The sequence below is a fragment of the Micropterus dolomieu genome, linkage group LG11 (assembly GCF_021292245.1).
Source record: "Micropterus dolomieu isolate WLL.071019.BEF.003 ecotype Adirondacks linkage group LG11, ASM2129224v1, whole genome shotgun sequence".
Taxonomy (NCBI): Eukaryota; Metazoa; Chordata; class Actinopteri; order Centrarchiformes; family Centrarchidae; genus Micropterus; species Micropterus dolomieu.
The window spans coordinates 5625566-5639684 of NC_060160.1; the positions used below are offsets into that span (position 1 = coordinate 5625566).

At 39.1% G+C, this 14119-nt stretch overlaps 1 protein-coding gene across 1 annotated transcript; it reads left to right on the forward strand.

The window, feature by feature from the left end:
• Positions 1 to 10128: 10128 nt before the first annotated feature.
• On the forward strand, positions 10129 to 11138 carry noto (notochord homeobox). Its single transcript, XM_046063682.1, has 3 exons — positions 10129 to 10519; positions 10631 to 10818; positions 10932 to 11138. The coding sequence occupies exons 1-3, from the start codon at positions 10129 to 10131 to the stop codon at positions 11136 to 11138; spliced, it is 786 nt and encodes a 261-aa protein (XP_045919638.1).
• The last annotated feature ends 2981 nt before the right edge of the window (positions 11139 to 14119 follow it).

Below are 14119 nucleotides of genomic sequence, written 5' to 3' on the forward strand. Positions count from 1 at the left end.
GTTGCTTGTTTAGGCTTTTCCTCACTTGTACCTCTTTAGTCCACCAGGTGTCACCAGATGTTCAGCAGACCTCCTGTCTACCTGCCAGCCTGTGTGTGGTCTTGTTTGAAGTGTTCAGCCAGCTCTTGTAAAAACACTAAATTAGCCACAAATCCCTCACTCTTTGCATAAGTTAAAAGACAGGGAAGTGAGGTGTAACGCGCCTTTAGGTGGGCTGTCCGCACTTATTATTGCTCCCTACACTCAGCCTCCACATCACAGTCAACATAGTCAGCATCTCTGTCTTTGTTTGGTGTTTCTCCAGGGAGACCACTGCTTTGATCTGCTGCTGGAGGCTCTGATTGTCGTCTGTTCAGCTCAAAGTTACATGGACAGACACAACAGAGTATAAGGTGGGACGACTGTAAACCCCTGGAACTGAAGCTACATCACCACAGAGAGGAGTAAACGCTAAAAATACAGACCTCTCTTTCTGTGGTCTATGCAAATAAAACTGATATCACACTTAAAGAAAAGTAGAAGAACATTAAATAATACTAAACATTCAAGAAAACATTCTAACACTCTAGGTACAATCTAAATTTAAACAAATGTGTCAGACCACCACTAAAGCACGTATATCTTTTGATGCACATTGAACACTACAACAACTAAAATTAAGTTGTAGTTTTCTGATGTTTTAAAGGGTTGTTTACATGTTAATGTTTAGAGAATAAGTCTGGTGATATTAGAGCTTATTTTGTCCAAAAACTATTAAAAACACAGCACCAAATTTGGATTAAATCTGCCAGTAAAAACTACAGTTATTCAGCCTTTTTCCTCTTTTCAAAAATGTAACTATACTATTTGTTACCAGTCTTTTAAGATTGAAGGCCTCAGTAAGAACCAATGAGCTCGGGGTGGACAGTCACAGACAGGGAGAGGAAGTCAGAAAGTACTGAGAGTGTTTTCATGGGATTTGTTGACAATAAGAAAAATAAAGAAACATTTATTAAGACTTATCTTTTAAAACATTCCTCTATTTTCAAGAGAATTTTGTGAGTTCCTTATTCTGAGAAACTCTATGATCTATGTTTTACATTATTACTCCCTGGGCCATTGGAGGGAACTTGTATTATATAATCAAGCAAAACTTATTGCAGACAAGGGTTTGTTTAATTCCTAAACTGAAGGTCACTTTTAAAAGACAGATAAACAAACACAACAGACAATGAACTCAGACACTTTCTAGTAACATGTTCCAACAAGTAAAACGTCTTCAAGCCTCTATTGTCAAGTCCAGGTGACCAGAAAAGAATTTCAATGATTTGCATACCAGGATATCAATAACTATCAGTGCATGTAGGTCCTTGAATTCAAACATTTAACCCTGAGGAATGACATTACAGCCTAAAGTTCTGTTCTCTATAAGCACATTATTACATTCCTGTTCCTCTTACAAGTGTGAAATTCTAAATTCACTTTCCCTGTTGATGATTGAATATTCTTCCACCCTGCAGGTATCCTTAAAGAGAAATCAGAGTCTAAGGCGAGGGCAGTCACAATAACTCATATACTACCATCCATAATAATATGCACTTTAGATATGACTCTATGTTGTGAAAACTGAGATCTGAAATAATTCATAATTCATCATAAATAACTAACAACTTTAACATAATTGCTCTATTTAATGTATAATGAACGTTGTATTTTTCCTTGTTAAATTGTGATATTTACAGCATTTACAGTCCTACAACTTACAATTTGTCTGTATTTGTGCCTGAGCAATGTTCAGACAAGTCTTGACTAAGAAAGAGTCATGTTGTTATCTGGGTTGAACAGACAAAACAAAAAAGTTAAATTGGATGGGGTCCAACCAGTGTCCATCCAAACTGCAAGTGTTCAACATGTACCAAAGCAGGTCTGAACATTAACTAAAAACTTTGTGTTTTTGAGAGCTAAACCCTTCAGTTAATTAACAGAAAATGAAATGGGAACTATTTAGATAATCTAAGCAGTTTGAACATTTGATGTTTCAAGAGTCTCAAATGTAAGATTACGTCTTTTCCTTGTCTTACATTGGTTTTGGACTGTTGGTCAGACAAAACAAGACGTCGTATTGTGCTCTCAGAAATTGTGATGGTTATTTTTCACAAGATAGATAGATAGACCACAAGATTAATAGATTAATCAAGAAAATAATCACTAGTTGCAGACCTGCAAAAATACAAGAGCAATAGTCACCCAAAGCTACATTCTTCATTTCTCACTGAAAACATCCATTAAATCCTCATTACAAACCAGACTGAAGCTGAGAACAACAGTCCAGTTGAATATGCAGGTGTGTCATCATTTTCCTATTAAAGGTCTGAGGAGGTGTGTGTGGGGGGTCGAGGAAGTGTGGCAGCAATATAAGCAAACAGAGAATGTGAAGAGAGGAAATGGCCTGTCCTAATAATCACAGCCCAGGAGCAGCAGTGCATTCAGCTCGCAGCGCCGGGGTGCTCGGCCGCTCTCGGTCTCCTTTCAGTGCAGGAGAGCCCTGCAAGCAGCGCTTTATGGACAAGCCCTGACACCCACAGGAAGTGTAAACAGAGGTCAAGTGTTAAAGTCCAACCCGCCAATTCTCACCTCCATTAAAGGGTGGTTTAGGGGGGGTCTCCACAGAGCCCTCAAAGCACCTGGGAAGGGGCCCCTTTAAAACACTGCAATGATTGGTTTCATAAAGTAGCTTTACAAATCAGCAAAGATGTGAAATGTCTACAGGACATTTACATTTCATGCATTTATCAAGAATCTGATAGCCATATTACCTCGACTAAAGTGGAGGGGAAAAAAGAAAGCAAACCTGTCGGTAAGTCTGTAAGAAAAAAAATGTAAAGGAAAGTTACACTAACTGGAAAAAAACAGACCATCTGCACACTGTATTAAACTTTATTAGACTTAAAGGAATAGTTGAACATTTTGTAAAAATGAGTCGATAGATACTACTCTCCCTTGAGTATGAAGCTACCGCCAGCAGCCACTTAGCTTAGTGGAGGAGGTAAAGCCAAGCAGAACAGTCCTCTTAATCCAAATGTATATGAGTCCGCTAAACCTCCAGCAACTTTGAATTGATGCACAAGTGAGGAAGCTGATAAACAGGCAAAAAGAGCTTTAAATGGCCTCATTTAACCAGTGACAAGTGTAAAGCAGTAGGTCTTGGGCTCTAGGACTGTGTGGGCATCTCCAAGTGCACCTGCTATTTTCAGCCCGTCTTCAGAATAATGGCCGTACAGGTTGATTATGCAGCAGCTTATTGCGACCCATATTTACGTTTATTGTTAGACCATGACCTCTAGTGACTGTGTGATGGTAGCAAAGGAAGAAGTCTGGAAGATGTATAAAGAGCAATAAAGTCCACATATGGAGGTGGTTGGGGTGGATGGATGGGTCAAACTACAGACTTTTCATCAGTTCCTGTGTGAAAGAAAAGTCATGGTTGACTTTAAAAAAATTTTTAGTTAAAAATTGTTACGTAGGTGACTTATGTCACGTAAGTTAAGGCACACGACTTACATGAGGTGAGTTACTTAATGTACTTTTCCTAAATCTAACCAAGTAGTTTTGTTGCTTGAACCTAACCAAACTAAATCATGTGACATACGTCACTTGCGTCGTTGCTGGACTGGTAATTTCCAACGATCATATAATGTAGTTTTGAAACAAATGACAATCAATCATGTACCCTAGATACAACGGCTGAGTGAGGTGGATCGGAGGGCATGATGATAAATAATTATTCTCTCAGCCAGTCACACCACAGGTCTCATCGCTCTGAAACAGCTGAGCCAATCACAGTGTTGCATGACGGGTTAACAAGTAAGCTTTAGAGAAGAAGAACTGGCTTCTCCAGGAAATCATATTATTATCTGGTTGATCAGGGCAGCATGATGGAACACAACAAATAAAATAAAAATAATTAGATGGCTCATACAATATATCATGTATTTTTATCATACATATATGAGAGTGGTATCGATCTTCTCATCTCTTCTCAGAAACGCAAATAGTGTCTACAAGCTCTTTTTGATTTCTTAACTGTATTTGCTTTCCTTTTTTAGTGACCTAAATGTATGATTCGCTGTTCAGCCCTTCAGCAGCTAAACATCCAATAATCTAAGAGTCTATAATAGCAGCTATGTGAGGATGTACTCACACCCAGCTGTGCTTCGGGCTTCAATGTCAACATGCTGACAGGCTGTTGTTTAGCTGGTATAATTTGTACTGTGTTCACATCTTAGTTTCGCATGTTAGCACGCTAACATTTTCCAATTAGCACAAAATACAAAGTACAGCTGAGGCAGGAGGGAACGTCATTAGTTCTGCAGGTATTTAGGGTTTGCAGTCAGGGCCCCAAGGCTCTGGAACAGCCTGCCAGAGGATATCAGGTCGGCTGAATCAGTGATCTACTTGAAGTCCCTTTTTTATCGGAAGTCCTTTCCTGATTTTACTTGAGTTTTAATTTAACTTGTGTGTTTTCTTTTGCTGCCTTTGTGAAGCACTTTGTAACATGGATTTTGAAAAGTGCTCTATAAATAAAGATTATCATTATTATTATTTTGATCATGAACAAAAATATTAGGCAAAATTAATTTTAGACTTGGTGATGGTGCTAAATTAAATGTTTGGGAGATCACCAAAGTCATTACAAAACAAAATTAAATTATTCAAATCATTCAATACTGTTATTGTTCATTGTTCTGTATCTGCACTAAAATAAAAGTTTCCTTTAATTTTTCAAATGTTCTTTATGAAATGTATGTGCCCAATAAAAGCTATTCTGATGCCAAACGTTATCTGCAGGCATCCCTTTCTCCTCAACTCAGCGGCCTGTATGGAGTACCAGACAGGTCAAATACACACGTCCTCCATTCCCAGGACGGGACCATCATGTCAGTCAACAGATACCATTCGGGGAGAAGGTTAATCCCTCATTAAGTTGCCAATGACATGGACGATCATTTCTGTGAGTGGATGGAAGACTCTCTGGCCTAAATGGCCATTATTAACCCAGAGGAGAGCAGCTCGTATGGGTAACTCTTTACAGCACTGGTGTTGATGCTAATGGTTTAGTTAGCTGGAGAACGGAGCTGCAGTGACAGGAGGTCCTCCCTTCTGCCACACATGTAAATGAAAAACACACAGAATCATAGTGGCATGCAAAAGAGGTATCAATGCTGGAATTAGTCAGTTCATTTCACATTTTAACCATTTAGCTGACTGTGTGTTAATTTATCTCTTCCTACAGAGTGAGAGAGCTGTACTGAAAGGTTTTGGCTGAGGCCACTTTGGCAGGATATGAGACTGATAGAGGGGTAAATATTCTCTCGCACTTTTATCGCTATTTCTGTTCCTCTCTGGCTGGTATTTATTACTATATTCACATGCAGCAACAGTACATCATACTCTGGTCACATAAACTGCTTAGTGTTCAGTGTTCAACCCCGAATTGCCTCTGGTGGCTGTTCCGGCAATGTATGAATGTGTGTGAATGGTGAATGCAGTGTAGTGTAAAAGCGCTTTGAGTGGTCGAAAAGACTAGAAAGACGGAGGACTACTGTATACCAAATCTACCTACCTCAAGTCATTACTCCTGCACAAAATACTTACACTTATTTATTGCAGCATCCTTTGCACTATGCTTCATTGCGCTGTGTACGTGTATGCATGTATATGTACCTGTGTATCACATCCACCTCCGACATGTACATACTGCATCCTTTGCACTCTGCTCACTGCACTATTTGTCAATATGTCTGTATTGTTTTTGTTCATAGTGTGTATATTTGTGTTGTCTACACTGAATTGTATTTTATTTTTAATATTGTGATTTTGTATTTTTGTATGACTAAGCACATCGTGAGCAATGTACAATCCAGAGTCAAATTCCTCGTACGTGTACACATACCTGGCAATAAAGCTGATTCTGATTCTGAGGTGTAACTTATTCACGTGTAGGCTGCTTTAAAAAGAGTTGCAGATTCGACTTGGATTTGAGTTAAAAATGAGGACTACAAAACTTCACTGCTATATGATAGGAGACTTGAAAGTAAACATATTATCAGAAAATCCCAAATTTTGGACGGCTAAAATAACGTAAATTGTAAGACTGTGCCAGGCAGGCATTGCGCTTGTCTCAAATCATGAAATGTTTAATTGTTAAACTTATGCATTAAAATATTTTTGTGTCAAAGATATACACACAGCGTGAAAGCATAACACAGCTTTAAAAGCAGATTAAATCAGTGCAATGGTCAGCTTTCATTTAGGTGAAGACTTTGATAAGACCTGACTTGGACTTGCCCCAGAAGACTCAAAGAAAATTTGAATTCTCATTTAATATAATTTATTATAAATTATATTAACAAATAACAGACAGTATTTGGTTTATGTGATCTAAGAAATGTCACAAACTCTTCCTTTTGAACAGAAATAGTTCATACACATGTCAAGCCTCAACTAAATGTTTAAAATTGGACTTTTGCAAACAGGCGTGCATGTTCAGACATGTTTTTGGATCATTTTCTTTGTCTCACATTGGCTTACTTTCAAGAGCTACCCAGACTGGAAGATTGTTAGTGAGTTATTAAGGTAAATTAGGTGAAAACTGAATACATTTATTTCTTTTTAATTGGAAAACTGTAAGACACTGTCTTTTTATTTAGGTTTTATTTAAGCAAGAATAAACGGCTGTGTTATTTAAACTAATCATACTATTAATTCATTTAAATAAATAATTAGGCATCTTTTTTCTTTTGCCACAAATAGTTTTCACCTGCAGCTTGCATCAAATGGAAAACTAAAAGAACAGGTGTTTCAGTTGTAACTTTACATCAAATCGGGCTTCTCATGCCGCTGCACACATGTATCAGCCCACAACGGAGCCTGAATGTGTATTTGAGCCAGACGGAGCGTACCTGCCCTTTCCCTAGACTCCCATTCATAGTCAAGGTGAGGGCCAAGGCCCAGTAATGAGCCCTCATTCCTAGCAGCAACGTGGCAGAGGCAGGTCGTACTGGATCGCTCTGTAAATGGCTTCATAAACTCATTAGCCATGGATGTGCATGGACAGGAAAGGCCGAGGTTACAGTGCCCGTTAAATGTGTCGGGCAGGTGAGAAAACTCTCCCCTTTCACCTCAATAATAATAATGATGACAGTGTTTCTCCAATGCTTTTGTTTCATTCAATCATGTGTGAATTGAGCTGGAAGGTGAGACAAAACAGGGTATAAAAGTTTCTCCTCTCTGTTCCTCGTATTTCTCTGTCATATATTATATTTTTTACATTAAATTTATTTATTTAGCTGATGTTCTATCCAAAGCGACTTACAGTAAGTATACCATAACTCCTATATTAACAATGTTTAGATTAATCTCATGTATTCCCTGGGAAACTTTTGCTATAGTTGATTACCACTAGTTGAAAGTCATACTTAAGTTGTGGTTGAAACTACATCTATATATATTTAAATTGAAATGAATATAATTAAATACATTCACTCAAGAGCTGTACCATTTTTAAGGTACTTTGAGTATTTCCAGTTTATGCTACTTTTTTTCTACTCAACTACATTTACATAACAGTTATAGTATCTAGTTAAATATTCTTTATAAAGTTAATAAGACAGATGTCAAAACTAATATCAAGCACAAGCAAGCGTGCAAATTACAGCAAGGACATAAACTCCATGTTTGCTTCAGGAAAAATCACGGTGGGATATTTTGGAAAAATCTCAATGTAAAATCTATAATGTTTTTTTGGAGTTATGCATCATATCCCAGAGGTAAAACACATTTGCATGTAACCAACTGCAGATACTGAATGAATGAGTGCTGATGAGGCGTTTCAAGCTTTTGGTGAGAGCCTCATTTGGGAAGGATGGCCCATTGAGCCATTAGAGAGCAGCCCCTCAGCTTCTTTCTCCTCTCAGGCCATGACTATGAAAAGAGGACTCTCTGTGACAATGGTCCGTGTATTCCTTGTCTGGCTCCAATACACAAGGAGGGCCTTCTCTGCATCAACACAGCAGCCCTGTCATTAGACAGAGGTTTCACTCCTAATATCATGAGAAAACGTGTCTGTTTTGTAAACCAAGACATGTCAGTGAAGTTCAGATGTACAGGCCTACTGGAGGAGCACTTGACTGAAAATGGCTGAAATAAGATCTCCCTCTTTGGTCTGCCCCACTGGGTGTGGCAATTATGGTTGCAAGGAAGGTCATTTGCATTGTCACTAGTATTAACAGTATTTTGCCAGTACAATGTCAACCCAAATATATCCAGAATACTTAAATAGAAAATATTCACATTTGAGTCAGTAATTTTTTAAAAAGTACTACCTTGAAAGACTAATTGGCCATTAAAATTTCTGTAAATCAAAAATATGACTAGTGACTAATCTTTTCACACTGCAATGTAATGTATCCACAACTGGAGAAGGCTATCATGTTCAGTCTGACAGGCTTGAAATGCCTGTCATGTTGAGTTAATTCCACTTGTTTTCATTGATTTTTACTTATTTAAACAACTACTAAAAACATATAAAATCTTATCATTCGACTTTCAGCACAAAGTGAATTAAAGATTTGTCAGGACAGAGATTTTCTGCAGTGCATGTCAGCAAACACTGGTCATGGGGTGGGTGGTCCGGTCGTAGAGGCATCAGAGAGACCATTCTTATTGCTTAGGGCAAGTCGAGAAAGTCTGTGTTTGCCCTCTTCATTAGACATTCTAGTGTCAGTGAAAGAGAATAAATAAAACGCTCCGAGGTCAAAGAGAAAGAGCGGTTCGCTTCGGTGTTTAAATGTGTTTTAACAGTTACTTAAGGCTCTGGAGAAACTCTCTGCCACCTCCAAATGATTGAAATGAGCCTGGAAAGTTTGCAGAGCTGGCAATAATCCAAGTTGAAAGAGAGGATGTCTTTGTCCTCGGGTAGAGTAAGAAAGTAAATCACTTCCTTTAAAGAAGCTGCGGAGCGCTTCATCTTCCAACCTTTAATGAGAAACCGAAAAAACAAAGCAGTTTAAGGATATTATTTCCTGCGCATAGTGTATTTCAGAGTAAAAGTTGTCCTTTCCAAGTACAACACACGTGTGCAACGGTAGAATATTAGTGACCAATGAGACATTTTGCACGCAATAAATAAATCCACCCTCAAATGTGAGGCTTTAGACCAACTTGGTTTGTTTTAGGAATCAACCAAATGCCTTTCCCAGTCTGAGTAGCGACATCATAAGGATGGGGTGGATCAACCTGTGGATTAACGCAGTTGCTGAGATTAGTGGAGTTGCAGTTTGGTTAAACCAGCAGCACTACTCTGTCACCACACCCGACCCGCTGAATTTGACGCCTCAATTACGCAGGGCACTCATACAATTTTAAGAGCAACACCGCTGCTGTTAAAAAGCACACGTTGGAAATAGAGGCATTCATTTTATACAGGAAAAAGATTATGGACTGTTTACATACAGGAGTGATTCCTGATTTACAGCGGCTTAAGTAAAAGGATAAATTAAAGCCTTGAATAGTGTTAAATTGGAAGGTTGAAAAAAAGTTTGGAAAGAAGATAAAAAAAATAAGAGTAAACACAGTAGATTATCTGTAAATTGGACAGCTTGAAGTCGGCCTCCAATTGTGACGCGACTTGTTACGCTGCTTAAAGCATATATCGGCCAGCCAGGACTTAAAAGGCTCCAAATAAGATGAATTGGTAACATCAAGGCCTTCCCAGCGGTAATGATTACATTTGGACTTAAGATCCACGCAAGAATTTGTAGCCCAGTAAATCTCTTGAGTTCCCTGCCCCCACGACTCTTCAAAAGCCTTGTCATTCAAAGGGTTAGGATGTTTGACAATCCCAGCTTGTACTACTCCACCAATTAATTGGATACGTTGTCGGGACGTTCGTTTCTCTCATCTGCTTCTTAGAAAGACAAAGGATCGATGGGGGGCTGTTGACACCTCTGTGTCCGGCCGGAGTATAAATGAAGACTCTCCACAGAGGAGCAGCATTCATCTTCCTGCTTCACTTGGAGCAACAACTCGTTTTTTGCAAAGACCTTCGAGATCTTTTTTCCTCCCACTTTCCTTTAAACAACGGGCAGAATGCAGTTGCCGAACAGACACGTCGGAGCTTATGGATACTCAGTGCGTAATTACGCACCAGCATCGCTGTACCCGCAGTACCAGGGGACGCAGTGCGCGTTGTCAACGAAGCCTCCCAGTGGAAAATCTTTCACTATTGATGCTTTGCTCGCCAAGCCAGAGGACACAGCCAGCTGCCGGACGAGTCCTACTCAGTGCGGAGAGAAATATCAACCAGCAGCACCAGTTCTGTCTGTCCCTGGACACGTAGGCTTACCGATGGCAACAGCACCTTACCTCTACTCACCAAACATGTTGCACTCAGCGGTCCACACACAACCTGGATATTCAGTCTACTGCTACCCGCCTTTCACCTACCAGTCGTCGTGTCGGGGACCATTTTACGCACAAGGTAAATTGAGTGCTTTTAATTACTGACTGGAAGTCTCACAGCAAGATATGTCTAAATGTAACACCATAATCATGTGGCAGTGTGATTAAATGTGTCCTCCCTTCTTTGCAGCTCAAATGTCCAAAGTCAACGCAGGTCTGCATTCGTTCAAAACTAAAGGTGGGAAGTCGAAACGGATGCGCACTAGCTTCACCAGCGAGCAGCTCTCCCGGCTGGAGAAGGAGTTTGCACGGCAGCAGTACATGGTCGGATCAGAGAGATTCCTCCTGGCCTCGGCTTTGCAGCTCACAGAAGCTCAGGTAAGAAAATATATTAAATAAGAATTTCATTAACATTTAAAGTGTAGCCTCAGAGACATATTTACAGTTGGCCATACAGTATTTCTAATATGAATCTTGTTTTATGTCTCCAGGTCAAAGTATGGTTCCAGAACCGACGCATCAAGTGGCGCAAACAGAGTCTGGAGCAGCAACAGGCCAAGCTGGCTAAACTAGGCCTGGCCGCTCCGCCGAAAAGTCCCGGATCTCAAGGCCACGGAGACGAAGTAGAGGAGGATGAGGAGTTCTCCGACTTAGACGTGGATATTGACGTGTCTGATGACTCTACTGACCACTGTTGACCTATCACCACTGGACTTTTGAAATTTCCTTTGTACATACTGCTGAGAAAGGAGGCACGTGTCTCCAACTATGAATATTTAATAGATGTATAGTTATATATTTAATTTCCTGCATTTATTGCTCTTGATGAGTTCACTTCATGTGTTCAGTTTTTGCATATTTGAATGAAATATATTTTATGACATTACTGGCGACCTTGTCCTGTCATTCTTTTTTACTAAGTGGAAATGTTTCAGTTAAAGGTGTCATTTTGTGTTACAAGGAAAGAAATGTATGTAACACAGTTTAAGTGATAAAACTAGAACTTAAATTTGTGTCCACCAATCAGGAATTAGTGGCATTTAAATCAATATCTGATGACAGTCCTGGGTTTGTTTTGGTACTGTCAAAGTAAATCTGAATATCATCACACCCACACAGTCCTGATGAAGCAGGTTAGCACAGTTGAGTGTTAAACTCTAATAAATTATACCTAAAATGTGTATTTCATTGTCAGTCTTAGTTGTTACATTTAATGTTTAAGAGGAATATATACAATTTGAAAGCTCATTTTCAGGGGCTTAAAAGAAAAACAGATAAATCATGGGTTTACATTAAATACATGGCACAGAAACGCTCATCTAAACCACCATCAGTAAAAGATGTCAGACTCATGTTGGCAGACTACTATTTGACTGTTCTAAATTTCATCAGCAATTTTATTAGGTTATTATATACATACAGTAATTACCAAAAGCAAAATCGAAAGCACAAAATATGCTCACCGAACAATTGGATATGACTTTCTCCGAACCTGATTTAAATTATAATAAATAAATGTTTGCCTGTTTATAAACATGAGTGTTCCTTAATCTGCATATTAGTATCAGAGTAAAAGAGAGAAAACCTGTCTCCTCTCTAATGTATCCCAATCAAATCATCATACCCATCGACCTCTCCTTATTGCTCCTCTAATCTCACTCTGTGCCCATTCTGAAGATGATGGCAACATGGCAAGACATTTTCTCCTGGGTTTGACCTAAGTCAGTTTATGCTTGAAGTCTGGGATGGACTCGGGTTCCCCTCTGATTTAAGCTAAGCAAATAAATAACCAGCTGAGGGATTAGCTGGGATATCTGTAACCCGGGGTGGTAGGGGTCAGTCTGTCTCGGGGCTAGAGAGCTGGGTCTCACTCTTTAATCTGTTTAAACGGTCAATACGCCTGTTCTCACTGCTTCCCAATGGACAGGGCTCCCACATGCCCACCCACCGCCAGCAGGTGTCCTGTCTCTGCTCTATTCAAACTCCACATCTTTCCTTCCAGGTGGAAAGGGACTCATGCTGTCCGCTGAAACCTGCCTGGCAGACATCAGGGATAAAACAGGAGAGAAGACAGCATGTAGAAAGGATTGGGATATAGCAAATGAGTCCATCAGAGCAGCTAATTGGGGTGGTCAACCTGAAAGTCCTGTCCTGTGGATAACTCGGTCATATTAAACAAAGAAAGCTGATGGGAACACAGAGCGGCGGTTTCCATCTCTCTTTAATCCTCATTTTTTTATGCAATAGGTTTTTACATAACATTACTAACATTAAACATTTTTTGTTGTCATATAAGCTTCTTATATGTAGATTTATTTCTCCATCTCATGTCCATTTTCCTTTGAGAATACATGGCCAATGTAAATGAATTGAGAAAAATCTATAATGTATATAAACTCCTGATGTCTGTCTGTACTGCCACAGTGACAGATCAATTTTGAATCTGTTTAGCTATCAAACAAACTAATAAGCTACCTTTATAATTGACTCTCAGAAACATAAGAATCAATCAAATTTCATCTACAGGACAACACTCCAAATACCCATGCAATCATTTCCTAGCTTGCACTGTGAATAAATCATGCAATTTCAGTGCTGTCATGCTAATAAGAATTCAGAACCCCTCTATATAAGTATAAGCGTGTACTTGTGAATCCTTCAGTAAACCAATGTTGTTCTATCATATCAAGCATCCCTCCTTTTGACCTTTTGACACATGATCAAACCCATTTGTCAATTTAGCATAATGTGGAAAGAAATGTCTTGGTAAACAGGGTTTGTCATTAGGACCAAGCCACACACCATCCTTGATTTTACAGCCAGTTTTCCGCCATGCATGTTTGTCATCTAAGGTAGAAAACTGCTGCATAGCCTGCAGTGAATGTGAGCTGTCTGGGTCTGTCTGCTTGCTACAGGAGGTCCCTAAAACACTGTGGGCACAGGGAAAACATGATGTTTGCCTAATTAGAAATGCAGATACAGTGGTGATCACCTCGAAATCTTAACACAGGCCTTGCATGCAAGAATATCCACTAAAACCCTTAAAATAAAGCAAAATCTAGTTGCGACGCCTAAGGTAACGGCCTTCAGTGTGGACATGAGTTGTGAGCAGTTCAAGTCTTTTCCCCTTCTAAGAGGTTTGTTTGAAGGAATTCATTTCATAATTTAAAAAAAAACAACTAGAGAAAAAGTCAGAACATTTTCCCCAGTTCCCATCTTTATCTCTTTATATTCTCTATATCTTTATAAGGCTGTTCACTGTACATAAAAGAGTTTAGCATGTTCATTACTTATAATTAGACTAGCCAAATGTACTATTGTTGCTCAATCTCTGTTGTTTTGCTCTATTGCTTTTTTAAGGTAATTATTTCCTTTGCAAAATGTATTTTAGAATAAGGGTCTCTTTCTCAAGTGCAACGTGTCTGTGCAATGGTTGCTTGACCAAGTGGGAACTTAACTCATCAAATCCACGCTACCAAAATCATATACACTTTGACTTTTACATTCGTAACTCATAACTGTTTGTATTGCTGGTGCACTATGGGACATTTGTAGGTCTGTATTATTTTTGCATGTAAATACAGCAAAGACAAACTATTTCACTGTCTTCCTCCATTGCTGACTAATTGAACTCCTCAATCCGTGAAAAAACACCAGCACACACCAAAACTGTAGGGCA

Excerpts from the sequence above, each read along its gene's own strand:
- noto (XM_046063682.1), top strand. The coding sequence starts at position 10,129 with ATGCAGTTGCCGAACAGACACGTCGGAGCTTATGGATACTCAGTGCGT. Across the intron at positions 10,520-10,630 it reads GGGACCATTTTACGCACAAG|CTCAAATGTCCAAAGTCAAC; the intron begins GTAAATTGAGTG and ends CCTTCTTTGCAG. Across the intron at positions 10,819-10,931 it reads TGCAGCTCACAGAAGCTCAG|GTCAAAGTATGGTTCCAGAA; the intron begins GTAAGAAAATAT and ends TTATGTCTCCAG.